Genomic DNA, 24344 nt, shown 5'->3' with positions numbered 1-24344 from the left:
TTATAACATAATCCCAATGTTATGGTACCAGGTATTACAACCCCCTAAGCGTAACAATTCACTTATAACAAGAAGAAGAGCAATGTCCAATTTCTTTGTTTCTCATTCAATATAACCACAGTAATTGGAATACAACAATAATAGCATACCTAGTGAAATCCTACTAAGTAGGATATAGGGGGATACAATATATGCAGACCTCACCACTACCTCGAGGAGAAAGAGAGGTTGTTTTTGAAAAACTCTCGGCTCATCAAACCCAAAGAGTAACTGGAATACATGCATTGCTTTTTTTAAAAAATGAATAACAAAACACAGCTAGAGAGGAGGAAAACATTAAATACATCACATGCCTCCTTTTCTTGTTAAAAGTTTTTAACATTACACATTTCTCCTCCCAAAACAGAGAAATGTAGAAACAAGGAGTGTATCAAAAAAGAATACTCAGAAAAGAGGTCAAACCCACACCGCACAACTTACAGAAGGGTTCAACTCAATGCACCACTCACTCAAATACCTTACATGATTACATACACAACTAGTTCTATGTTATTGCATGTGTGCAATTTATGTTATACACTTATCAATAAGTGACTGCCTGAATAATTCGAAAAGTGGCCAACTCAAAAGAATTTGACATATGCAACGAAAATTTCCTATCGAGAAGTTGTACAATAGTCCCTTCGGTGATTATTTACAGAAACACATCGCTTTGGTTGTTCGTTGTAGTGAAACACACAAATTGGGTGTTGTTGAGGTTCAACCTGGAGATATGCTTGCTTGCTGTCAAGGACTGTTTAGATTTATTAGGTCGTCAACAACATCAGGCAAAAAGCCACTGGGTTGAAAATCAGACCGGCGAAGGACATTTGGCTGGGGATAGTCAGAGTTGCTTTGTCTGACCTTTGTGGGCGAAGGCTTGCCTGAAAAGCAGTGGCGTACACGGACACGGTGACATTTTCTTTCTGTTGAGAAGCAACCGCGGACTTTGATTGCCAACATGACTTCCTTATCCTTGGCATCTTCACACCAAGAGGTTTGAGGAATTCCATCAATGAACTCCTCAAGTGTCTGCCGATCTTCATGGTGAACTGAAATCTCAACAATTTGGTCGGGTACAATGACACCAACTGCAGGATTAACCTGTTGAAGTTCAACCCAAAAACATAAGATTCTTAAAAGCCAATATTTAGAGTGAAAATTTTAGCTTAAGAGAAACAGTAAATAGGCTCTGCATTTAAGGACAACATGCTAGAATAGCAGATTTTGAAGATACATTGGAACCCTAACCCTTTCTCAAATGGAACTTGGTGTTGTTCTAACCATATCCAAATGAGTAAAACACAGTTCTGAATAAGTCCATTTCGCTCATTTACCACCGATTTCGTCTTCTCATTTAGATAAAAAAAACATGTTTCACTGTGACATTTTCTTCATTTCCATACTTCCGTCTTCTGCAATAACAAAAGGCTATTGATGTATCATACGTTCTCTGTGGTCTAGTTAGCTTTAAGGGATCACAACCAAATAAGATGCTAAGGGAGGCGTAGAATTTCTGACGTTCATGAGAATGTTCAGAATGACTGAACTGGTTGTGACTTCCAATCTTCCAGCTCTAGAAAAAAATTAGAAAGAGGAAACGTAAAAAAAGAAAGGGGGAGAGAGGAATCACTACGGGAAGTCTCACAAGAACATAGAACCCTGGCCATCAAACCCCAGGCACTACAATGACAGAGAAGATCCAAACCTCTACTTTAAGAAGTGGAAGTTACCTCAAGCCAACGAGGGAAACCAAAAGAGCCTCTTGGACGATAATCAAACACTTGCCCATCATCTTTAACAGTGGACTCGCCTTCACAAATTATTTCAAAAATAGCTTTGTTTTTCCCGCTCTTATTTGTAATGCGCAAGATGGATGCATCCGAGTTCATGAGGATTATGTTATTTGTGCTGACTATTGCTTCTGGAATTCTATTAAGTTCCCGAAGCATAAGCACAACTTTCTCGTCTGATCTAATGATTTCTCCATATTCTTGCCTTCTCACTGATTCATCCACTCGAGCAATCTCCACATTGAATATGCACCTTACAGGTTTGTGGTCACTATCTGTCACATCCATGCAAGCTTCATACCTGCCAAGGAGAGGCTTTTAGAAGAGTAGGAACAGAGGAAACAGAAATATATATATGAAAAAACAAACAGAAAAAGATGGCAAAAGAAGAAACGGTGGGCAATGATTGATACACATAAATATGACAAAAGAAGTGTGTGGATGGGTTTGGTGGGGGGGGGGGGCAGTTATTGAAAAGCAAATAGAGAAATGAAAGATGAAACACCAATTTTTGGTCTTACTTAGTACAAAGGAAAACAAAATGAACTGGAGGAAGAAAAATAAAGCCACAGAAACATTATATGAAAAACTTACTGCAGAACTGATGAGACGACAGGACAATCTAAGCTGCACGTGGAACCTGAAGTGGAACGGCTATCACGATACAAAATCCTGTCACACCAGGCAGGAATCCGCTTCTTTTCACCAGAGTCATACCCTTTAAATGAGACATTATAACCAAATCAGACATTCAGAAGAGAGAAACACAGGAAGGGCGAGAGAGATAGAGAAAGCAGGTGAGAGAGGGAAGCGTTTACATTCTGTCTAGAAAATATGAAAGTCAACTGCAGAACTGATAGCTACAGGTACCTGCTAAGCCATTTTGATGCCTCTCAAATTTGTATGTTGGAGGAAATCTGATGACTGCTTCACGCATTCCTTGGAAGACATTCCCAACTTCCATCTCTGTATGCAACTGGTCCCTCTCTCTAAGCCAATCAAAGCTCCTTTGGGAAATAAAATCTCTTGCTTCATCATAAGAAATGCCATCAAGCCGATAGTTCAAGTCACCAAGAAACACAACCATATCTGCCTCAGAAAGCTCAGGAGTTGCTTCTGCAGAGTTAAACGCAACCTGACAAGCATAATTCAATGTTTTTTTTATTCTGTACCAATTGAAATATACTGCTCCAAAGAAGGAAGCAAATATTTTAAGAAGACTATTATAGACTAGACTATTACTCCCTCCATCCCTTTTTAGTTGTAATGTTGCGCTTTTCGAAAGTCAATTTGACTAATTTTCAAAGTTAAATTAGATTACATTAATTTGATATTTTAAACTAAAAATTTACATAATCAAAAACTATACGAAAAGTACTATAAATTGCAATTTTTTGCATCAATATGATGAAAAAATATATCGTAAAATGTCCGTCAAAGTTCTTATCGTTTGACTCTAAAAAAGGGAACCATGACAACTAAAAAGGGACGGAGGGAGTACAATTTAAGTAAGTACATACATTTGCACTGCGAAGCATGTGAATTGCAGATGAGACACCAGCTGCAACAAGAAGTACCAATGGCAACCGAGAACCATAAGCAACCCAGATTAAAAACATAGAGCAGGCAAGCAAGCAAGCTGAGAATAGGTATGGCACCATACCAGCTGCAGCATTGAGAAAGTTTGATGGTCGACTAAAGATCATACTTCGATAAACATGGTCAAAATCAGCATTCCGGCGACCGACAGCTTCTAGATGTGCAGCAAAGTGACAGTTCACAAAGCACACAGTACGATCATACACTCTCATCCTCAATCCTACGGCTCCCTGTTTGTAAGACCTCAACCAAAATTAATACCAGAAGTAAGAGAATGGTATCCATACTTGTCAAAAACACCAAAAGAATTAAGGAATGGTGATTAGTAACTCCCACATTTGCATAATAGTCACGCAAATAAATTGTTTCAATGGAAGCTCAAGATTATGGTAGTATTATTAGTGTTCATATGAAGAAACTTACAGTTAGAATAATTGTATTCTGATAGAATTGTGCTCCTTTCTCTAGTGTATTAAAGGGCTGTAAATGTACTTTTGGTGGCTTTTTCTTTTTCAGCACAAGCATGACTTAGGTCTGACTTCCTATGTTGCCCATTTTTCAATAAGACATTCCAAAAAAAACCAGGAAGAAATCATGCTTAAACCTATTTTATGACAAAAGCCTAGGAATTGTTGTAGGGTGACTCCAAGTAAGAGAGAAGTTCTAAATCAGTAAATCATAACTTACCTAATTCTGTTCTTATGTTTCTAAATACAACTAGTCACCAACAAACAATTAATTTGTTCTCAACTTTCAGCATAATATAATTAGATCCATCAAGAAACAGAAAAAAGGAGAACACAACCACACCTTGTTCCCAATTGCACGCCCGAAACCACAAGGTACTGCTGCAACATCAACATCACCGATATAACGACTAATATTTCTTCTGACCCTGAACAATAGTTTTGATTTACAGATATCAGACATGTGTACAAATTGAGGCCCCAGTTCTTTTTTTTTCTTTTCTGATGAAGTTAGAGGCTCCGGCTCATTAAATCTAGCTCATTAGATCATTTATTCATCAAAACTCAAAAGGAAATTGTTTAGATAATTGAACGCGCTAACCCTAGTTTGCATACAAAATAATCAAGAAAGTTGACTTCATTCATCTGACTACAAAATGTGTTCCATAATTGGAATAAAGGATGAGTTAGGGTTAAATGGACTGTCTTTTTTCATATGCAAAAAAGCTGGAACTCGTGACTTAAGTCGAAAGAGAAGATGCAAAGAAAAGTTATCTAGTACAAACATATTGCATCTTGGTTGGTGTTGATGAAAAAATTCTTGATGTGGGTATCTAAAGATTGTAAGCTTCTCGTTACCAGCCATATATTGAATTAACATTTCATATCAAGTCATGTGAAACCTAATGTGGGTCATCTGAAGCAGAACACAAAGAACCCAATAGTATGAGCTGACAACGTCAGCTTAAAAGCTAAATACCAAAGTTACCCAAGGTTTGTGCACTGGAATCAGGAACCATAAGCAATACCTACCAGACAGAAATAACCAGGCCCGCCAACTGCCTGAAGCCAACACGGATGAAAGTCGATCCCTCATCCAAGGTTTTTCCAATCATTTCCAACCACCATTGACCAGCAGTACTTCCTTCAAGACCCACCTGCATCTGAAATGTGTTTTAAAATGTTACAAATTTTCATCTCTTTTATTAGTATGTCTAAAGGGCTATAGTATAACAAAGAATGCAACTGCCATAGGAACAGAAACCAGGATGGATAGAAAAAAGTAACCCACAGCTAAATAGGAAGATGCAAGTCTAGATCACATTATCTTTATCCTGAAAAGACTCTTTGAGTTTAACTAGAGCCATAACATAAAATTACATGTAATTTACAACATTAAAAAGACACTTTGATGAAATAAAGTAGTTATGTCTTGTCTTTACTATCAGGGCAGGGTGATCTATTTCCTTGTATTTGCGCCTTTTCTTTCCAGATAAGTACAAGCCCCAGCTTTTCTATTTATGACATTTCTGTAGTTGGTATATTGAGAATAATATTTCACGGACTAAAGCACTGAGAGAAAGAACAGAAGGAAAAACAGTATGTTCAAGTTGATCATGAAATCATTCTACTGATAAGTTTCTCACTAGATGATATTTTGACCATTCTTAGGGTCAATCAGATTTTAGGAAAGAAAATTCATGTAACTTTTTTTAATAATTGGCAATTAACGTAACCTAGAGAGAAGACAAGCATGAATTAGCATCCTTTAAACCCTGGCATCTGTAGAAGGTTCTCATATTCTACGTTGAATACACACACAAATATATAAAAGCAGATTAGCTAATAAGAAATGAAATTTTTGCAGTAACTTGTTTTTATCCTGTCTAGTTACCAATCAAAATTATCAGTATTTTGCCCATGGCTTCATTCAGCATACAAAGTTACCTCCAGCAAGAGAGGTTTGATGGTCTTAAGAAAATGAGCGACAATATGGTGTTTGGATGCGATAACAAAAATAAATGTTCTTGAGCATTAGAAGCACTTTCAAGTGTGACTAAAACTTTGACGACTCTTCTCCTCCATATAGTCACTGGCCAATTAAAAACTTCTTCCTCTCATTTACAGGGTTCTTACCATTTTATAGCTTAGTCGAACAACTATCTAGACATTTCTGAGAGAAGAAAGTAACACCAGTTTAGAGAGAAAAGAGAGGACAGCTAGGATGGGGAGAAAAGAGGTAAAGAGAAATCTTACTGATTCTTTAGCAGCAGACATTGCAAGAAAACCAGCACCCATGTCCACCTCCTGCAAGCCAACAACAACAATGCCAACATCTGCTGCTGCAGAACCTAACCATGATATAAGTGAATCGGGAGAAGCTCTTCCTTGTCCAACATTCCATGTACCAGCCAATATTTTAAAATTCTCTAGCCTAGTATACAAAAATTCCTTGCTAGCTAACTCCGAACGCAGAATACCATCCAGCGGTGCAGGAGATATCACACTCCAACCCCGTATACCACCATGATTAGCTAAAGAGAAAGCGTAACCTCCACCCACAGAAAAATCTATTACAGGGCTACTATGAGCTATCCATCCTCCAAGTAGATTACCACTAAGATCCAATACCTGAATATAACCACTAGCATAACCTACCCACATCCGTGACCCATATGTGCATAAGCATTGAACAGAGAATGTGTGATACTGGAAATCTTGCAAGCGATTGCCATTTCTATCCCATTGGACAAGTAATCCATTTGCACATCCACTCCATATCATTCCATCGACTGTAATGATCAACGCTTCAGTCCTCCGGTTATCTTCTCCAAATCCTCCTTTTACCGCAACCCTACGGACAGCATCAGCTGCTCCTAAGATAGCATTGCGTGAACGCTGAAAGAAGCCGATAGAACTTTGAGACTTGTCCTTTTTTGAATTGGACACAACTTTCATCCTCATTTCATCTTCAATTACAGGATCTACTGCTGCTAATATATTTTCAACCTGACCATCTGTGTTAAAGATTTTCAGTAACTCTCTAGTCCGTGCATCCCTGCAAGGCAAAAGCAATTGACAAGAAACGATCAACATATCAGAACCAGATGACCTGAAAATTAGATTTCATTTCAGAACACACACAAAATCTAACAGAGCAAAACCTTAGACATGCAAATATAATCTATCAGATGCACTACAGGTTTACAACAACAGCATATCCAGTGTAGTGTAGTCCCACAAGTGGGGTCTCAGGAGGGTAAGATGTACACAAACCTTACCCCTACCTTTGTGGGGTAGATTGGTTGTTTCCGATAGACCCTCGGCTCAAAAAGAGAAGATATTAGAAGTAGGGTTGCAAGAAAAATATGCCAGCAAAATATCAAAGCAAATAAAGCAAAATACTGTAAAACACCTTGAAGAATAAGAAACTACAACAACATACCCAGTGTAGTCCCAAACACAGTGAAATCTGGGGAGGGTAGAGTGTACACAGACCTCAGAGGTGAGGGAGAGAGGTTGTTTCCGATAAACCCCAGAATAAGAAACTATGTGACTACTAAAATACTACTCCATCCGTCCACTTTTACTTATCCACTATGCTAAAAATAGATATCCATTTTTAATTGTCTAGTTAAGAAAATCAAGAGATAATTTATCATTTAGTTCAAAATTTACCATTATTATTAAAAAAATCATTTCACACAAAGCATTGAATTTATTATATTGAAAGGATGATATAGTAAAATTGTCAATCTATTTATTGCTCCTTAAAGGGTGTGCCAAGTCAATACTAGACAAGTAAAAATGGACGGAGTCAGTACTACTAATAAGGTTGTGAGGAGATGGGCTAGCGCCCTGCCTCTCCCATCTAACGGGTGACAACACTAGGATATCTACAAACTTTCTACCTGATCCTCAACCTCCACACCTTCCTATCAAGGGTCGTGTCCTCAGTGATCTGAAGTTGTCATATCCTATCTAATCACCTCCGCCAATGTTTCTTTGACCAACCACTACCTCTCCTAACTCTTGCTATACTAGTGCATCCGCACACCTCCTCTTCACATGCCCGAAACAATATGACAGAAATTCAAGACTAGCACATCCATCTTAAACTAAAGACATGCCTCTATGAGTGTATTGATGAATGGCTGAGGATTAATCGAATTCAAAGGTGGTAAGCATAACATTATTACATTTGTTCATTGTAACATTAAGTGATTCTAAAGTAAATGGTGTTAACAATGCAAAAACTACCAAAACAACATAAATGGAGAACTTCGTCTCCAAAATGATTCAGAAGGTACTTACCAAAGTGCAAATGACACATAACCAGCCATCCAAACTTTTGCTCCAGAGCGATCAGACAGCATATATTTGACATCAACAGAAAATATGCTATTGCCTGTTCCATTATGCATAACTTGGCTCCTTAGATCCACGTATGACCTCTCTATCGACAAAGCAGCCATGTGCCTTTCCTCATTTATCAGAGCAATCGATTTCTCCATTCCTTCCCAAGGCCAGATCTTGATGGAACCACCCTCAGATCCAGACCACAGATCGCCTAAACAAAATTGCACATCAGATCAGAATAAAGCACACCCTTTTTTATTTATAAAGATAAGTAAAAGAAAGCACACCCTCTTGAGTTACTACTACCACTAACATTTACTTTTTGTTGATCCTAAAACCGGCATTATGCCAGTCCCCCTTTTAAATGGAACTACTTTTACTCATCAATAAGAAAAAAGACACCAAGAAGGCCACTTTGGATATCAGTGCATCACACTGCAAGTCAAGAGTGAGAAAGAGATCCATCTAAACTATTTCTGGTAGCAGAAGAGAGGCTGCAAGCTCAGAGCTTCTTCTTTCTTTCAGTAGCAGCCATCATGATATCAAGTTGTTTTCTTGGCTACATTGAACTGCTTACTTGTGGGGAAGGATCACGGCCATTGAACTGGATAACACAGAGTATAGCTAAAGTTTCTCTCTCTCTAGTAAGGGATATAAATTCTCCAACACCATTGCACTACAACATGACTAACAACCCTCCTAATCCTATCTCATCATAAATACAATAGCATCTTAACGCCTACACTATTCGAACTTATCTTCTTCTTCTATTTTATTTTTCTGATAAGTAAGTGTTTTGGGAAAATCAACATTATCTTATAATCTCCTAATTTTCCCTGCAAACCACATGAAATGACCCTAAAACTTGTCAAAAAGATGAAATATTCTAAAATTTGAGTTATTTATTGAAAGCTAAAGTGCTTTGGCAAACTATTCAGACAGATAGGTAGTGCCCTTTACAATTTAATAGTTGCAAGAAACTGATATGTAACCTCACTTTGACCTGCAAAAATACTGCAAGCACATTTTTGTTCCTTCATCACCAAGGTAAAAAAAAATAGTATATGAGTGATCTTTTATCCTAGGCTTTGCCTACCCGACTGCCTATTTACTACTGTAATCTCAGAATAATAAAAGCATAAACTTTTTTAACAGCTCGTATAAGATGATCAAGCACATTCAAGGGCTTACATTACCAAAGTTTAGAATCTAAGTGCCAAAAATGCAATATAGAAACTACTTGCAATTTACATAACACAAACATTGCACAGTTGATGCAATTGCACAGATAGGTTTGCGAAAAAAAACTCAAACTTTACCATAGGAAGTGATGATCATGGAAAGAACTGGACCGCGATGCGCCTGCCAGGATAACACTTCTTTCAAAGCAGCTTTTCCACAAGCAGCTTTCTCTCTACTGCTAGTTTCACTGTCCATCTTCCAACACATGATTCTACCGTCTTTGTGTCCACTCCATAGCAACCTATTCCCAGCATCTTCAACAAGGCACAACGTTGGTGAGGTCCTAACAGACTCCAGAAAAGGTGCAGCATCCTCAAAGTCCTCATTCTCTTCTTCTTCTTGAGCAGCCTCATACATATCCGACAACTTCCACAACCTAACTCCACACTCCGACCCAGCCCATAGCTGAGATCCATCGTCCGTACACAATACAGTCCTCAAAAATCTCCCAATTTGCCTTTCTCTCAACGGATGTGGCCGTAATTCCAACGATGGCGGACGATCAGGATGCACTGCGGCACGTACCGGTAACTTGAAAATGCCAGCACCACCACCTTTACCTGAAAACTCAGGTAGACCTTGAGACTGACTCTTAACATTATTATTACTATTAGAAGCAGCTGTTTCCGAACAAATCTTACGGTCAAGGAATTGAATCATATTATCAAGCCGTTTCCGAACAACGCCATTTTGACCTGAACCTGAACTGAACTCCTCATCATCAGAAGATGAAGAGCCGTAGAACCGGTCAAACAATTTCGGAGTTCGCTCCGTCTCATCGAAGCTAAATTTCCTGCCGGAACTTCCAACTCTATTGACATCTCCGGCGCCGGCGACGTCGTCGGAATCGGAGTCAGAGTTGAAAACGAATTTTTCACTGTAACAATGATAATTCCGGCGACCGGAGGTATTTGAACTAGAAGCTAGAAAATCGCCGTCGTCATCGTCGTCGGTTCGAGAATCCATTTCGGTTGAAGATAATCGCGAAAATCTAGAGAATTGTTTTGGGGGATTTTGGACATAACAACGAAGATAAAGGGGTTTATTAGAAAGAAAAGAAAGGTTGAATTTATGTTATTATTCTTTTTATTTTTTAATTTTCATTATTATTCTGCCTTTTTATTCTTTTATGATTTTTAATGTTAATTGCACTTATATTTTTTAAAAAGAAGGTATTTAAAGTAAGGTGCGAGTCAGAAGTTCGGATACGAATTTAAAAGTATAATTAAATACTATTTAACTTTAAATCGATTAAATTCAATCAAAGTAAAATATATTTGAAATCTATAGTCAACTGTCTACTTTGAGTAATTACGTAATGTTGAGTTTCTATTATAAGAAGATGATAGGTTATAATATTATTTTGTTATATTATTCATGCTTCATATATTCGTACGAAAAATTATTATTTGAACATTTTCTTGTTAAAATGTAAACCCGCAGCCATGTCACTATCCAATTCGAAAGCAAGTCTTCAAACCATATGAGAGAAGTAAATCGCACTAAGCAGACTAATGCGACAAGTTCGATCAAATTACACACTAAGCAAGCTTGTACGGCGAGCTTAATCGAGAGGGGATTTCAAGCGTAAGGGTGCCCTCCTTCTCCTCTATCAAGAGATCACCTACTCAACTAACTTGGGCATCTTTGCGGGGCACCGGTTTGGCATTGATAAGTTGTTTTCTATAAGACATTTGTCAATCAATTGTGAGCAACATAAGTCATTATCATTATTGTCGTAGGACACATGTCTCTTCTAAATGAAAATTTAAATGAATTATTTAGAACTTGTCATTTTCCATGTAATTCTCTTATGGGACAAACATTATCTTATCTTTTCTTGGAAATTTATTTGGTATTTGATTCTAAATTAAATAATATTTGGAAGCAATAGAGCATTATTTGTTAAATTTAAAACTTTATTATTGAAATTTTTAGAGATAGTTATGGATAACAATTGATATATATCAAGACCATGCATTTATGTTTTTCTTGTTCATAATTCTTTTATTTCTTTTTTTTTTTTTTGGAAAAAATAATACGTATTAATGTTGGTTTTTTTTCTTTTATTAAAACAAAATCTAAGTTTATTTATGTTTATTTCAAATATATAAGAATATTATAAAATAAGAAAAATATTGTTTGACTTGAAATTTTTTACTTTCTAATATAATTATATAAATAATATAAAAATGGGATGATTCTCAATATTAAAACATCTTTGTTCACCTATAAATAATAAAATATCAATTGTTGAAATTGCTCAACTATATATAAAATAATATTTTTAATTCAAATGTTGTAAATTATTGGTACGTATAGAAGTTGAATATCTTTGTGACCATAATGGTAGTTTAACAATTATTATGGTGACACGATGTGGGTTGGAATTATTCAAAGCACGGAGTTGTTTTTGTTAAAGATTTTATCATTTAATATGACTATTTCTTGACGCCAATTCAAATCTAATAGAATTTTAATGTCGGTATCAAACGTCAAGTAAAAAATAATTTATTTTTTTTTGAAGGATATTATAATTTATCCTTCCTTTATCCATGTTTATTTCTTCATATTCGATTTGACATATTCCTTGAGAAATATTAAGTAAAATGACAATCTTACTATATCACTTTTAATTATAAGTCATTTAAACATTAAAGTAAAATGTTAAATCATCTCTTGATTTTTTAAACTAAACAAATAAAAATCAACATCTATTTTTTATATAGTGGACAAATAAATTAAAAGCGAACGAAAAGAGTACTACGTCATGAATTTTAGAATACCATTTTCAAATCAAACTTCATTCATTCGTTAAGAGATTAATTGACTATCTGAATTTTCAGTTTTTTAACCTGATGAGCGAGAGTTGAATTCCGCATCTCGCAATCTCATTACCTCCGATTCTTTTGCGTGTTTTTAGAAGAAAAAAAAAGTCTAACTTCATTTTTAATTTTTCAAATAAAGATGATAGGCCGGCAAAAAAGTAATAAAAAATATTATATTATATGAAGAAGAATTTGCCTATTACATTGCTACGTGGAACGTGTATATTCAGATTCTTTTATGTTTCATTTTTCAACAGGATCTATTTAAAGGAATAAATTAATTAATACAATTATTATAATGACGTTTTATTAAAGTATTCATTAAAAATTCAATTCATCCCTCCTTGCACTTAAGTCTTCATCAATCACACAAAGAAAAAATGTATTATTGGGTCAAAGTGTCTATCATAATAAGAACAATCATTAAAATGAGTTCATTTTTTGGTTTAACTAGATTTATATTAATTCTATTATCTATTAAACTAGTAAAATTATCCGCTATTCGCACATAAATTTAATATCATGGAATTTATAAAATAATACTTAAAATCTACCAGTCATCAAAATTAAAACACTATATTATCTTACATACAAGATTACGTAGTAACAAACATTAATAATGTAAAGATAAATGAAAATTATTAAATCTTATCATTTATCATTAATAACATAAGCATAAATTAATGACTGCAAAAATACATACCAGGATCTGTAACATAAGCAATTGTGTCAGTGAGCCACTCAACAGGAGCAAAGTATTATATTTAATTGTGAAGAAGAAGAAGAAGAATAAGAAGAGGTTCAGAATTTTCAATGTTTTAAAATGAGAGGAAATCCCTCTATTTATAGACAACAACGGGTAATGTGAACAAATGTTTATAGTGTCTTATCGGAAAAGTTACAATTATTTGGAAAAGTTGCAACCCTTCGGAAAGGTCACAATCTTTCATAAAAGTCGCAACTTTTCATAAAAGTCGCAACTCTTCATTAAAATCGTAACTTTTCATAAAAGTCACAACTTTTCATAAAAGTCTCAACTCTTCATTAAAGTCGCAACTCTTCATTAAAGTCGCAACTTTTCATAAAAGGGGAAGCCTAGTTTTGTAAATAAATAAATTAAATGGGAATTCTGGTTTCTAGTGGCGCCACATAATGGGGCCTAGGGTTCTCTTTTATATATATACTAGGTAAATTACTTGTGCTTCGCACGGGATTAAACTATTTTTCTAAGCTTACATATGGTCATTATGTAATATTCATATTTTCGATACATACACTACATTGTCAAGAATATTTTATCTTAAGGTAAAACATTCTTCTGAAATCTTAAAGTGCAATATTTTTTCTAATTTTTGTTTTTGTTATACAAAAATTATGAGTCATAGAGAGATTTTAAGTATAAGAAAGAAGTCTAAGAAAATCTCCATTGAAATAGTTGGTCAGAAGTAATGAAATTTTCTAAATTCCAAGAAGTTATAAAGAGCAACATCAGACATTAAAGAAGAGACCAAAGAGCCTCGAACAACAACACTCCCAAGTAAAGTGGAACATCACGTCCATACAAGAACATAATTAACTAAATTCAAATGGAGGACCTTCGACTCTTTTCTTATGAACCTCCATCAATCTCTTTTTTACCATAGTATGTTGTATTATGTATATGTTAAAAATGACCATAAAATTGTGAGTATCATAAATGTTTTTCCTCATTGTCTCAGAATAATCATTACTATTGCCAGGATTGAGAATTGAAGAAATAGGGGAAAAACTTTTACTTGGAGAGTCTTGGAAGGAATTGATAATAACCAAGTTTTTTTTATGAGCTTTTTTTCGAGCCTTTGTATCTGTGTTTTTCTTCATTATCTGCTGGAAAAAATTCAGTAATTTTCTTCAATAGAGACGATAATATGTATACCTCAATCCATACAAAATGTTTGTACCTAAGAAAAAACAATCAGAATAATATATTAATTGTGGCAAGCAAGAGAGCAATATGTTTGGTTCTTTTAACAAACATCATCATTGGTTCCATATTAGTAATCACATATTTATTGTTGTATGCTATCAAATATAACACAATCCACAAGCAATTTTCCCAAAAAGTATATGAAGAAACCTGTAAAAAGGGACAAAAGAGAAGATAAATTTTCAATCATCCTCACTGAATTTTTAACAAAGTTTAAAAAAAAGTTACAAAAATAGCAAAAAGAAATTGCAAGGGATACATGAATCACTATGACTTACGGTAAAAGATTAAGCTTCATAAAATAGGAGGAAGAAAGCTTTGAGAAATGGAACACACTTCATAAGAAGCTTAATAAATGTATATGTATTTGACTGTTTTATTGAAAAAAACCTACAAATAATAGTGGCAGAAATAAAAGATTTGTTTACTAAATAACCAAATGTAATGAATTCAACCATTTCAAAACTGTTATGAGTTGTGGGCAGAGAGGTGCAAGAGTAGTAATGTCGCATTGCAATTAAAATCAATTTTCATTGTTTATATGAAGAAACTTGTAGAAAGGGACAAAAGAGAAGATCAATTTTCAATCATCCTTGCTGAAATTTTTTAACAGTGGTAAAGGAAAGTCACCAAGATAGAAAAAAGGAATTGACATTGTTACATGAATCACTATGACTTATAGTAAAGATTAAACTCCATGAAGAAAAAAAAAGTTCTTCTCTCTCTGAGTTGGGCTCACGTTAGAGTGCACTAACTTGCACCTTGCCGAAAATGGGACGAGGACGACCATGGAAACTTGTGCAGAAAGATCAAGCGGAGGAAATACTGCACGGAATCTCTACTAGTTCTAATGGAGGGAAAACACACCAAGCTCCCTTGACTGAGATACAACTGAGCACACCAGAGGAAATGGCAGTGATGGTTTCAGATATGGACAAAGGAAAACAATAGAGGGAAAAAGAATGGCCGAAATTAACACATCAACGAGGATCTGGTGGGGGTACACAAAAAACCCTTGTTGAGGTCAATGGAACAGTAAATTGGGAAAAAATGTGGGTAATGCTCAAAGAAAGTTAAATCTTCCAGAGGTAACACCTGAGAAGCCTTGGGCGAACCTATTTTCCACAAATCGATTGGCTGCGAGAGGTATGAATCTAAACTATATAGCTCCAATAATTGTTGAGGGGGAGAATGTAGTAGAAATTATGCCTAAAGATGTAGTTGAGGATGATATGAAATGGGAACCTTCGGTAGTTATATACGTTGTAGGAGTAACACTATCTATTGGAGCTATGGAAAGGTTTATTATAGAACAAAGGGCTTTCTCTACTAAACCAGTGGTGTTATACCACTTTGATGGTTTTTTGCAGTCAAATTTGCAAATGAAGAGGAAAGGGATAAGGTGTTGTGTGTAGGGCCTCATTATTTGCTCAAAAGGCCTGTTATAATGAAGTCTTGGCTCCCAGAATTTAATTTCAAAGATGAAATCCTTACCACTATTTCGTTGTGGATAAAACTTCCTAATCTTCCCCTTAACTGCTGGAATTCTGTGGTACTAAGCAAAATAGGCAGTAGTTTGGGAAAACCACTCTATGCTGATGAATGTACAACTCAAGCAAGTCGAATATCATTTGCAAGAATACTTATCGAAATGGATGTGACTAGACCTCTTCCTAAGATGATTAAGATTCGAGATTCTAAGGGAAAAGTACTGGAGCAGCAAGTTTGGTATAAGTGGAAGTCAATATTTTGTCAGAAATGTTTACAAGTGGGTCATTTCTGTGTAGACCAGCCAAAAGTTATACCAGCAAAGAGAGGACAAGGACAAAGGCAGAGGAAAGAATGGAGGAAAACAACAATAAAAGATAAGAATCAGGAGAAGCAAACAGAACAACAGCCAAAACCTATTCCTAAGCAAGGTCCACACAAGCAAGAGAATTGGCAAATTATGAGATACAGTCATCTAGCAAAAAAATGACACTACAATCTGCATGGAATGATAATACTGAACATAGAGATACATGTTTGAAACTGGGCAACATAGTAGAGTAATAGAAGAAGCTAGTATTGAACCTGAACCTCTAAATAAAATATGTTAGTCACCTAGAATGTAAAAAGTTTTAATCAGGAAGTGAAGCACAAGGAGATTAGGTTATTTCTAAGGAGGAATAAGGTTTGTATGATAGCAATATGTGAACATAGAGTTAGAGAAGATAGAGTCAGTAGTATTATAAATAAAATAACGTCAAGCTGGGAGTGGTGCACAAATTCTGCTAACAATGTGAGAGGAAACATTTGGGTGGTTTGGAATCCAGGTGTAATTAATTTCACTACTGTAGAAAATTCTGCACAGCACATTCATGGGCAGGTTGAGATGCAAGGGAGTAAAATGAAATTTCAATTTACAGCAGTGTATGACTTGCATTTAATCACTACTAGAATCCCTCTATGGACAATAATACATCGATTGAGCACACACTGATCCATGGTTGATTATGTGAGATTTTAATTCCATTTTGACAGCAGAGGACATACCTATTGAAAGTCAAGTACAAAGCTCAGAAATCAGATATTTTCAAGAATGCATTACTGATTGTAATTGAACTGAGCTGGCAACAGTTGGAAGGAAATTCACCTGGACAAATGGACATGTGTTTAGTAGAATTGATAGAGCATTGGTTAATGCTGACTGCTGAGTACTGCATATGCCAATAGTACAAGTGTTGGTTATAAATCCACTATTCTTAGATCATTCTCCTTTGAGTATTAATGTGTATCAATATGGAGGAGCATAAGAATGCAAAGAAAAGGCCTTGTAAAATTTTTAACTGTTTAGCACAACATCTAGAGTTCAAAAATAAGATCAATGCAAGCTGGCAAATCAAATGAAGAGGTATGCAAGGGGTCTGGCAGAATCTGATGAAAGTAAGAAGAGAATTGAAGCAACTAAATCAAAGAGAATACATGGGGGTATCATAAAAGGTTCACAAACTAAGAGTTGAGCTGATGGACATACAAAGTAATATGAGATTTATACTTATTCCTCAATGCATGATTGATGAAGAAAATGAGCTAAGGACACAGTTGAATAAATGAAGCAGGATTGAGGAGACAATTTATAAACAGAAATCCAGAGTGCAGTGGCTTAAGCTAGGGGATTCAAACACATCATATTTTTATGCTAGTATGAAGAACAGGAAGGCCCAGAATCAAATAACCATGCATATCAAAGAAGATGGTACAATCATCAGGGATCCAGAAGAAATTACCAGAGAAACAGTGGGGTTTTATCAGAACCTGTTAGGACAAGCAAATTCTCGCATGCCAGCCACCCAACCAGCAGTATTAAGGGATGGACCTGTACTATCTAGAACTCAACAATTGGAATTAATCCAACCTTTTACAAAAAGGGATTTTATGATGGCCCTTAAAAGTATTGAGGATAACAAGGCACCAGGTGGAGATGGTTTTAACTCTTAATTTTTCAAGAAAGCTTGACCTATTATAGGTGAGGAGGTAACTACTAATGTTCTTCAATTCTTTATCACTAACCAGATGTATGCTCCTATTAACATGACTTCAGTTACTCTCATTCCTAAAGTACAACATCCTAGCTCCATTAAAGAATATAGACATATTTCTTGTTGTACCACAATGTATAAGATCATATCCAAAATGCTCACTCCCAGACTCCAAGGAGTTATGGACTTTCTAGTGGACCCTAGTCAGGCTGCATTTGTATTTGGTAGAATGCTAACAGACAATGTTATCCTAAGTCATGAGTTGATTAAGGAATATGGGAGGAAAGCAATCTCACCTAGGTGTATGTTCAAAATTAATATGCAAAAGGCTTATGATTCTTTAGAGTGGCATTTTCTTGAGGAAGTTCTGATTGGTATGCAACTGCCTAAAAGGTTTATTACATGGATTATGAAGTGTGTCAGGACAGTTTCTTACTCAATTATGATTAATGGACGCCCCAGTGTTCTATTTCAGGCAAGGAGAGGGGTAAGACAAGGGGATATATTTATCCCTTTACCTATTTGTTCTGGCTATGGATTATCTTACAAGACTATTGAGATCATTGATGAACAATAATGCTTTTAAATTTCATCCGAGATGTCAAAAGCAACAAATATTTCAGCTGAGCTTTGCAGATGATCTTCTCCTATTTAGCAGAGGAGACATACCATCAACTATACTTCTGTTTGAATGCTTCCAACAATTCTCCAAAACATCAGGACTCATAGCAAATCAATCCAAAAGTTGTGTGTACTTTGGTGGAGCCCCAGAACCAATTCAACAACAGATATTGCAATACACATGTTTCACCAAATGAGTTCTCCCTTTCAAGTATCTTGGGGTGCCACTCAGTTCAAAGAAGTTATCTATTAGTCAATGCCAACCTTTAATAGATAAGATGGTGGGAAGGATCAACACATGGACAGTAAAGTTTCTTTCATATGCAGGAAGGCTCCAGTTGGTACAAAGTGTCTTAACATCAATCCAAGCTTTTTGGTCACAGATCTTTCTCATTTCTAAAAAAATCTTACAAACAATAGAAATAATATGTAAGAGATTTTTATGGAAAGAAGATGCACAAAGCAAAGGCAAAGTACTCATTGCATGGGACACACTATGCTGGCCTAAGGTTGTTGGTGGTTTAAATATAACTGATGTGTATATATGGAACAAAACAACTATACTCAAACACTTGTGGAATCTTGCACAAAAAAGGACAAGTTATGGATTGTTTGGGTCCATACGTACTATATTAAAAGTAGGAGACCATGGGAAGTAGCAGGGCAGCAAGCTTCTTGGATGGTGAGGAAGATCATGTAAGCAGGTCATTGAATTTCTGAGGCTGGAATACCAATGACAAAAATCATGGAAGCAGATGATTTCACCATTAAATGTATGTATAAGAAGCTTAAGAGGGATTTCATCAAGTTGCCATGGAGAAGGTTGACATGCAATAATCAAGGGAATCTAAAATAGATCTTCATACTCTACTTGACCAAACATAGGACAAATGGTACACACAGATCAAGTATGTGCACTGTGTAAGCAAGAGCTAGAGACACACCAACATCTTTTTTTCTCATGCACTATGGCAACTAAGATATTGCGTAAGTTATTACAGTGGTTGTGCATTACCAGGAACATGTAGGGTGGACAGAAGAAATGAATTGGGCTATTTCACATGCCACAGGAAAAACAATTCAAGATGAAGTATATAGAATGACCCTCGCAACAGCAGTATACTATGTCTGGCAAGAGAGGAATTATAGAATTTTTCAAAAGAAAGAAAGAACCACATAGGTGATCACCAGGAGCATCATTCAAGAAATCCACTGTAGAAGCAGTATGCAATCAAAGTTGGCTGAATTCATTCATAATTTCAATTATTGTCCATAGAATAGTAGTTTAGTGGTAAGGGTAGTAGCACGAACTCTGAGATTGGGACTATGTCCATTTCCAGAATTTCAAAACACTCTGTACATATTGATATATCTGGTAATAATGCTTACAGTTACAAAAAAAAAACTCCATGAAATTGGAGGAAGAAAACTTTGAAGAATGAAACAAACTTCATAAGAAGCTTAATTAATGAATTTGAATTTGACTACCCTATAGCGGGAAAAAAAACCTACAAATAATAGTGACAGGAAATTCCTCTATTTATAGACAACAAATGGTAGTGTGAACAAATTCTTATTGTGCCTTGTCGAAAGGGTCATAATTCATTGGAAAAGTTACAACTCTTCGGAAAGGTCACAACATTTCATAAAAGTCATATTTTTTCATAAAAGTTGCAACTCTTCATAAAAGTCTCTACTTTTCATACAAGTTACAACTTTTCATAAAAGTCACTACTTTTCATTAAAATCACAACTTTTCATGAAAGGGGAAGACTAGTTTTGTAAATAAATAAATTAAAAGGGAATTCTTGTTTGTGGTGGCGCCACGTAGGCGGGCCTAGAGTTCTCTTTTATATATATATATATATATATATGATATTATTATTTTAATAATTCGATAAATGTTCAAAAGTAATTTTTATAAAGTCCGTCAATATTTGCTTAGGTATAAATATTGAAGGAAATATTAAAAGTTTAATATGATCAAAAATAATAATTATTCTTTAACTCTATTCTTAGTGAATAAATCCACAAATCTTATTTTGCTCTCGATAGCTATATTTTGATTTAGGATACCTAATCTTTGCATTAATGACCTGCATTTAAAAATGATAATACTATAAAAAGTATATGCGTGTATTTTATCATTCTAATTAGTAATTACCTCTAAATAAAACATATATTTCCAAAAAAAAGTATTAACATATAATTCACTCTAACTTTTACAAAAATATATTGAAAGAAATTTCTCAATGTATAGAATCATCCATACAAAAAAAAAAACAATAATTACTACATCTCATTCCCAAACAAAAAATCAATATATGTGTGTGCCATCGTTCCTTCATACGAGTTTTAATTTTTCTAGATGAATTTAATTAGAGAAAATAAATACAAGAATAAACTAATATCCACCAAAATGTAAAATTTGGTTAGCTAATTAATAGACTTTTGCTAAAGTGGGCCTAAATTTGATCAAGATCATTATAGTTTTGGGCTTTAAAGTATTCAAAGTTGGTCCATCCAAAAAGTAGAAGAACTTTACTTATACTTCACTCTATATATATCGTCATGCAATTTTGGGGATAAATATAATCTATTTAGGGAAAAGGATCAACATAAATGCATATAATTTCAATGGTAGGGTATTTCATATTTTGATAAAATTTTTAGTTTTTCACCCGATAATCTATGTTTGTATTAGAATTTGATTAAATTCTCATTCGTGTTGAGAAGTCTTGCATATTGTGGTCGAACTAATTAAGTTTAGATAATCACTGAGAAGCTTTATATTAGGGGTAAAAATTCTCTCTAAAAAGACAACTAAATATTCATGACTCAAATTTAAAATCTCTTGTTATGAGTGAATGAGTACTTACTAACCGATCGTAACATTTGTTGGTTCATTTCCTAATATTATGTATGTATATATTTAATAATGTGCAAACACTTACAAAGCGAACTTTGGTCCCTTGATTATTTAGAGTAAGAAATAATCGTAACTGCAAAAAATATATTTCAGATATTGTCGCATAATTCTTGATTTATTATTCTAGGCATATAATTAATATATGATCGATTTATTTGATTTCGTCAGACTCGAGGTACGTCAAACATTTTGTTATGAGCAAACTAGAAAAGAGGATGAATATTGTCGAAGGTTTTTGTGAACATGAATTACTTAGATAATACTTATGAATCAATTGTTTAGATAGATGTTGATCAAATTGTTGGGCTAGGAATTAAACCACAAATATGCAAAGAATTAAACAACTCAATAATAAATTTACTTGAAATCCAAGTTAAGGAAACAAGTGGCAAAACGAATTAAAAAAATATTGCTTGCGGCTTTATGAAGATTATGCTATTGTTAAGTAAAGAGTTTGATTCCTCTTTGTTATTTTAGTATTTTTTTTTCGTTGTTATTTAATAATCTGAGTGTTACAATTACTATTTTCAAAGCTGTAATTGTATTCTAGTTTTTTTATTAATACAATGGAGAGTTTGAATTTGTTACAACTACCACCTTTTTAAGGGAAAAGGACAAATATATCCCTGAACTATTGTAAATGGTATGCAAATATCCTCTGTCATACTTTTGGGATATTGGTGCCCATGCCGTCCAAAAACTAGAGCATCTATACCCTTTATACTAACGGACATACACGTGTCATAATCTTATCCACTGATCCGATAATTATCGATGGATAAGATTGTGCCACGTGTCCCTATTTAGTCTTTCGTTAGAACGAAGGGCATATATGCTCTAGTTTTTGGACGTCAGGGGCACCAATGTCCCAAAAGTATGACGGAGTCTATTTGCATACCATTTACGATAGTTCGAGGGTATATTTATCTTTTTTCTCTTTTTTTAATTCCACTTGTGTTATATGCATATTTTTTAAAATTTATATTTTATTCTTCGTATTTTATAAGAAATTTCATAAATAGCCATTAAAATAATTTTAGTTAGGGTACATAGCTATAGTTTTCTAATTACGATAGCTACATATTAGAAGGAGGAGAGACGCGAGCGAGAGAAGATAGAGAGTGGAGAGAGACAATTTGTATTTGTATATCTGTCAGATAATTGTATAGATGTAACTGGTAATATGTATCAATGATTGTATGTATATATATCTAGCGATCGAGATTGGGAGAGGGAGGAGAGATGCGAACGAGATTGGAAGAGGGAAGAGAGAGGCGAGCGAGATTGAGAGAGGGGGGAGTGAGGCGAGTGAGATTGGGAGAAGGAGGAGAGAGGCAAGAGAGAGTGGAGAGAGGCGAATAGTATTTGTTATCTGTCAAATAATTTTATATATATATATATATATATATATATAACTGGTATAATACATATGTATCAATAATTTGTATTTGTGTATCCGCATAATTGTTTATGTATGTATGTATATCAACAATAGTATTAAGAAAATACAATTTGTATCAATGAATAAATTGTATACAATCGTATCAATTTGTATTTGTATATGTATATGTACAAGAAAGGAGAGAGGCGTGAGAGAGGAAGGGAGGAGAGAGACACACATAATTATAGCTAAAATTAAGTAGCGAGTGATAATTAATGGAAATCATAGTTATATTAGCTAATTAACTAGCATATATTTGCTTATCCGCGTAATTTTCTCTTTATTTTATTAGTTTACTTGCTTTGTACATATAAAAAAACAAATAAAGCATAAATGATAAAACACGTAACAAGAGAATTCTTTTCAACATTTATATATAATTTGTAAATTTTAATTTTACACTTCCCTTCATTCTAATTTATGCGACATCATTTGATTAGACATGTAATCTGAAGAAAAAAAACATTTGAAATTTATGATTTTAAATAAGTATCAAATATTTGTATTGTTTATAAATTATTTCATGATAGAATATAAATTTGAAAATTATGTTTCTAAATATAGTAATACGACTTTTTTTTTGGACATGTGCTCAGCACAACTAATCAAATCTTTGAAAAACCATTTGAATTTTGAAGCACGACACCCCAAGCTTTTCTAATTTTATTTTTTTTACAATTTTAATCATTCTAAATATGTACTTGAGCTGAGGGTCTCTCGGAAACAGCCTCGCTATCCCTACGAGGTAGTGGCAAGGTCTGCGTACACTCTACCCTCCCCAGACCCCACCTAGTGGGATTACACTGGGTATGTTGTTGTTGTAATCATTCTAAATATTTTACTATATAGTACGTTATCAGATGCTATGAGCTTGGCATTCTCATCGGCACATGGACTATATATATAAATTATGTATCAAATTTTAATTTTAATTTTAATTTTTTTATTGATATTTGATATCTATATTGAGATATTTGATTAATGAAGAAGCGATTTTATTCATGGTATCATATCATATTCTTTGATCATAATCTTTGAATTAATAATAAATTATAAATTTGGGTCGACCGAAAAAAGAAAAAGATAATGAATAAAGAAGCTCATCCATTATCGGATGGGGAACTAATAATTTACATAAAATGACAAATGAAAAAGAAACAAAATAATAAACGAAAAAAAAAAGAAAAAAAAAACTTATTTACATTTAATGATTGTACTAGTATATTATGTCATGATTGATGATAAACGTGAGGGGAAAATGTTTTTCAATTAATTATGATTATTAATGTCAATTTACATAAAAATATATAATGTATATCTCTTAAATTGATACAAAAAATTAATGTGAATAAATTTACATAATCACGATTTGCAAGTTAGTAACATGCAATTCCAGAAAAATAATGTGAATCATCAATATAATATTTTATTCAGGGATAAGGGTCTGAAAAATACCTCAACTTTGGTCGGATTTGCTGTTGCGATACTAAACTTTCATTAGGACCTATTACCTCCCTAGACTATTTAATACCGTATTTT

The 24344-nt window shown here is 34.3% G+C and overlaps 2 protein-coding genes across 3 annotated transcripts; one reads left to right on the top strand and one right to left on the bottom strand.

Annotated features, from left to right (window-relative positions):
- Positions 1-331: 331 nt before the first annotated feature.
- Positions 332-10544, bottom strand: LOC102599614 (type II inositol polyphosphate 5-phosphatase 15). 2 transcript variants are annotated; one of them, XM_006353181.2, is made up of 11 exons: positions 9577-10543; positions 8213-8468; positions 6155-6956; positions 4931-5061; positions 4242-4326; positions 3496-3661; positions 3353-3393; positions 2703-2967; positions 2427-2550; positions 1773-2133; positions 332-1143 (listed from the first exon to the last, which is right to left on the bottom strand). In XM_006353181.2, the coding sequence occupies exons 1-11, from the start codon at positions 10463-10465 to the stop codon at positions 787-789; spliced, it is 3477 nt and encodes a 1158-aa protein (XP_006353243.1). In that variant the 5' UTR covers positions 10466-10543; the 3' UTR covers positions 332-786. The 2 variants fall into 2 exon arrangements, with proteins under 2 accessions (XP_006353243.1, XP_006353242.1); XM_006353180.2 differs by having other exon boundaries at positions 3353-3661; positions 9577-10544.
- A 7403-nt stretch (positions 10545-17947) lies between these two features.
- On the top strand, positions 17948-18391 carry LOC107061628 (uncharacterized). The gene has a single exon (XM_015311221.1). It carries the CDS (start codon positions 17948-17950, stop codon positions 18389-18391), a length of 444 nt encoding a protein of 147 aa, XP_015166707.1.
- Positions 18392-24344: the final 5953 nt, after the last annotated feature.

The sequence above is a fragment of the Solanum tuberosum genome, unplaced genomic scaffold (genome assembly GCF_000226075.1).
Source record: "Solanum tuberosum cultivar DM 1-3 516 R44 unplaced genomic scaffold, SolTub_3.0 scf00152, whole genome shotgun sequence".
In the NCBI taxonomy this organism is placed as follows: Eukaryota; Viridiplantae; Streptophyta; class Magnoliopsida; order Solanales; family Solanaceae; genus Solanum; species Solanum tuberosum.
This window is presented reverse-complemented; position numbering and strand designations above follow the sequence as displayed.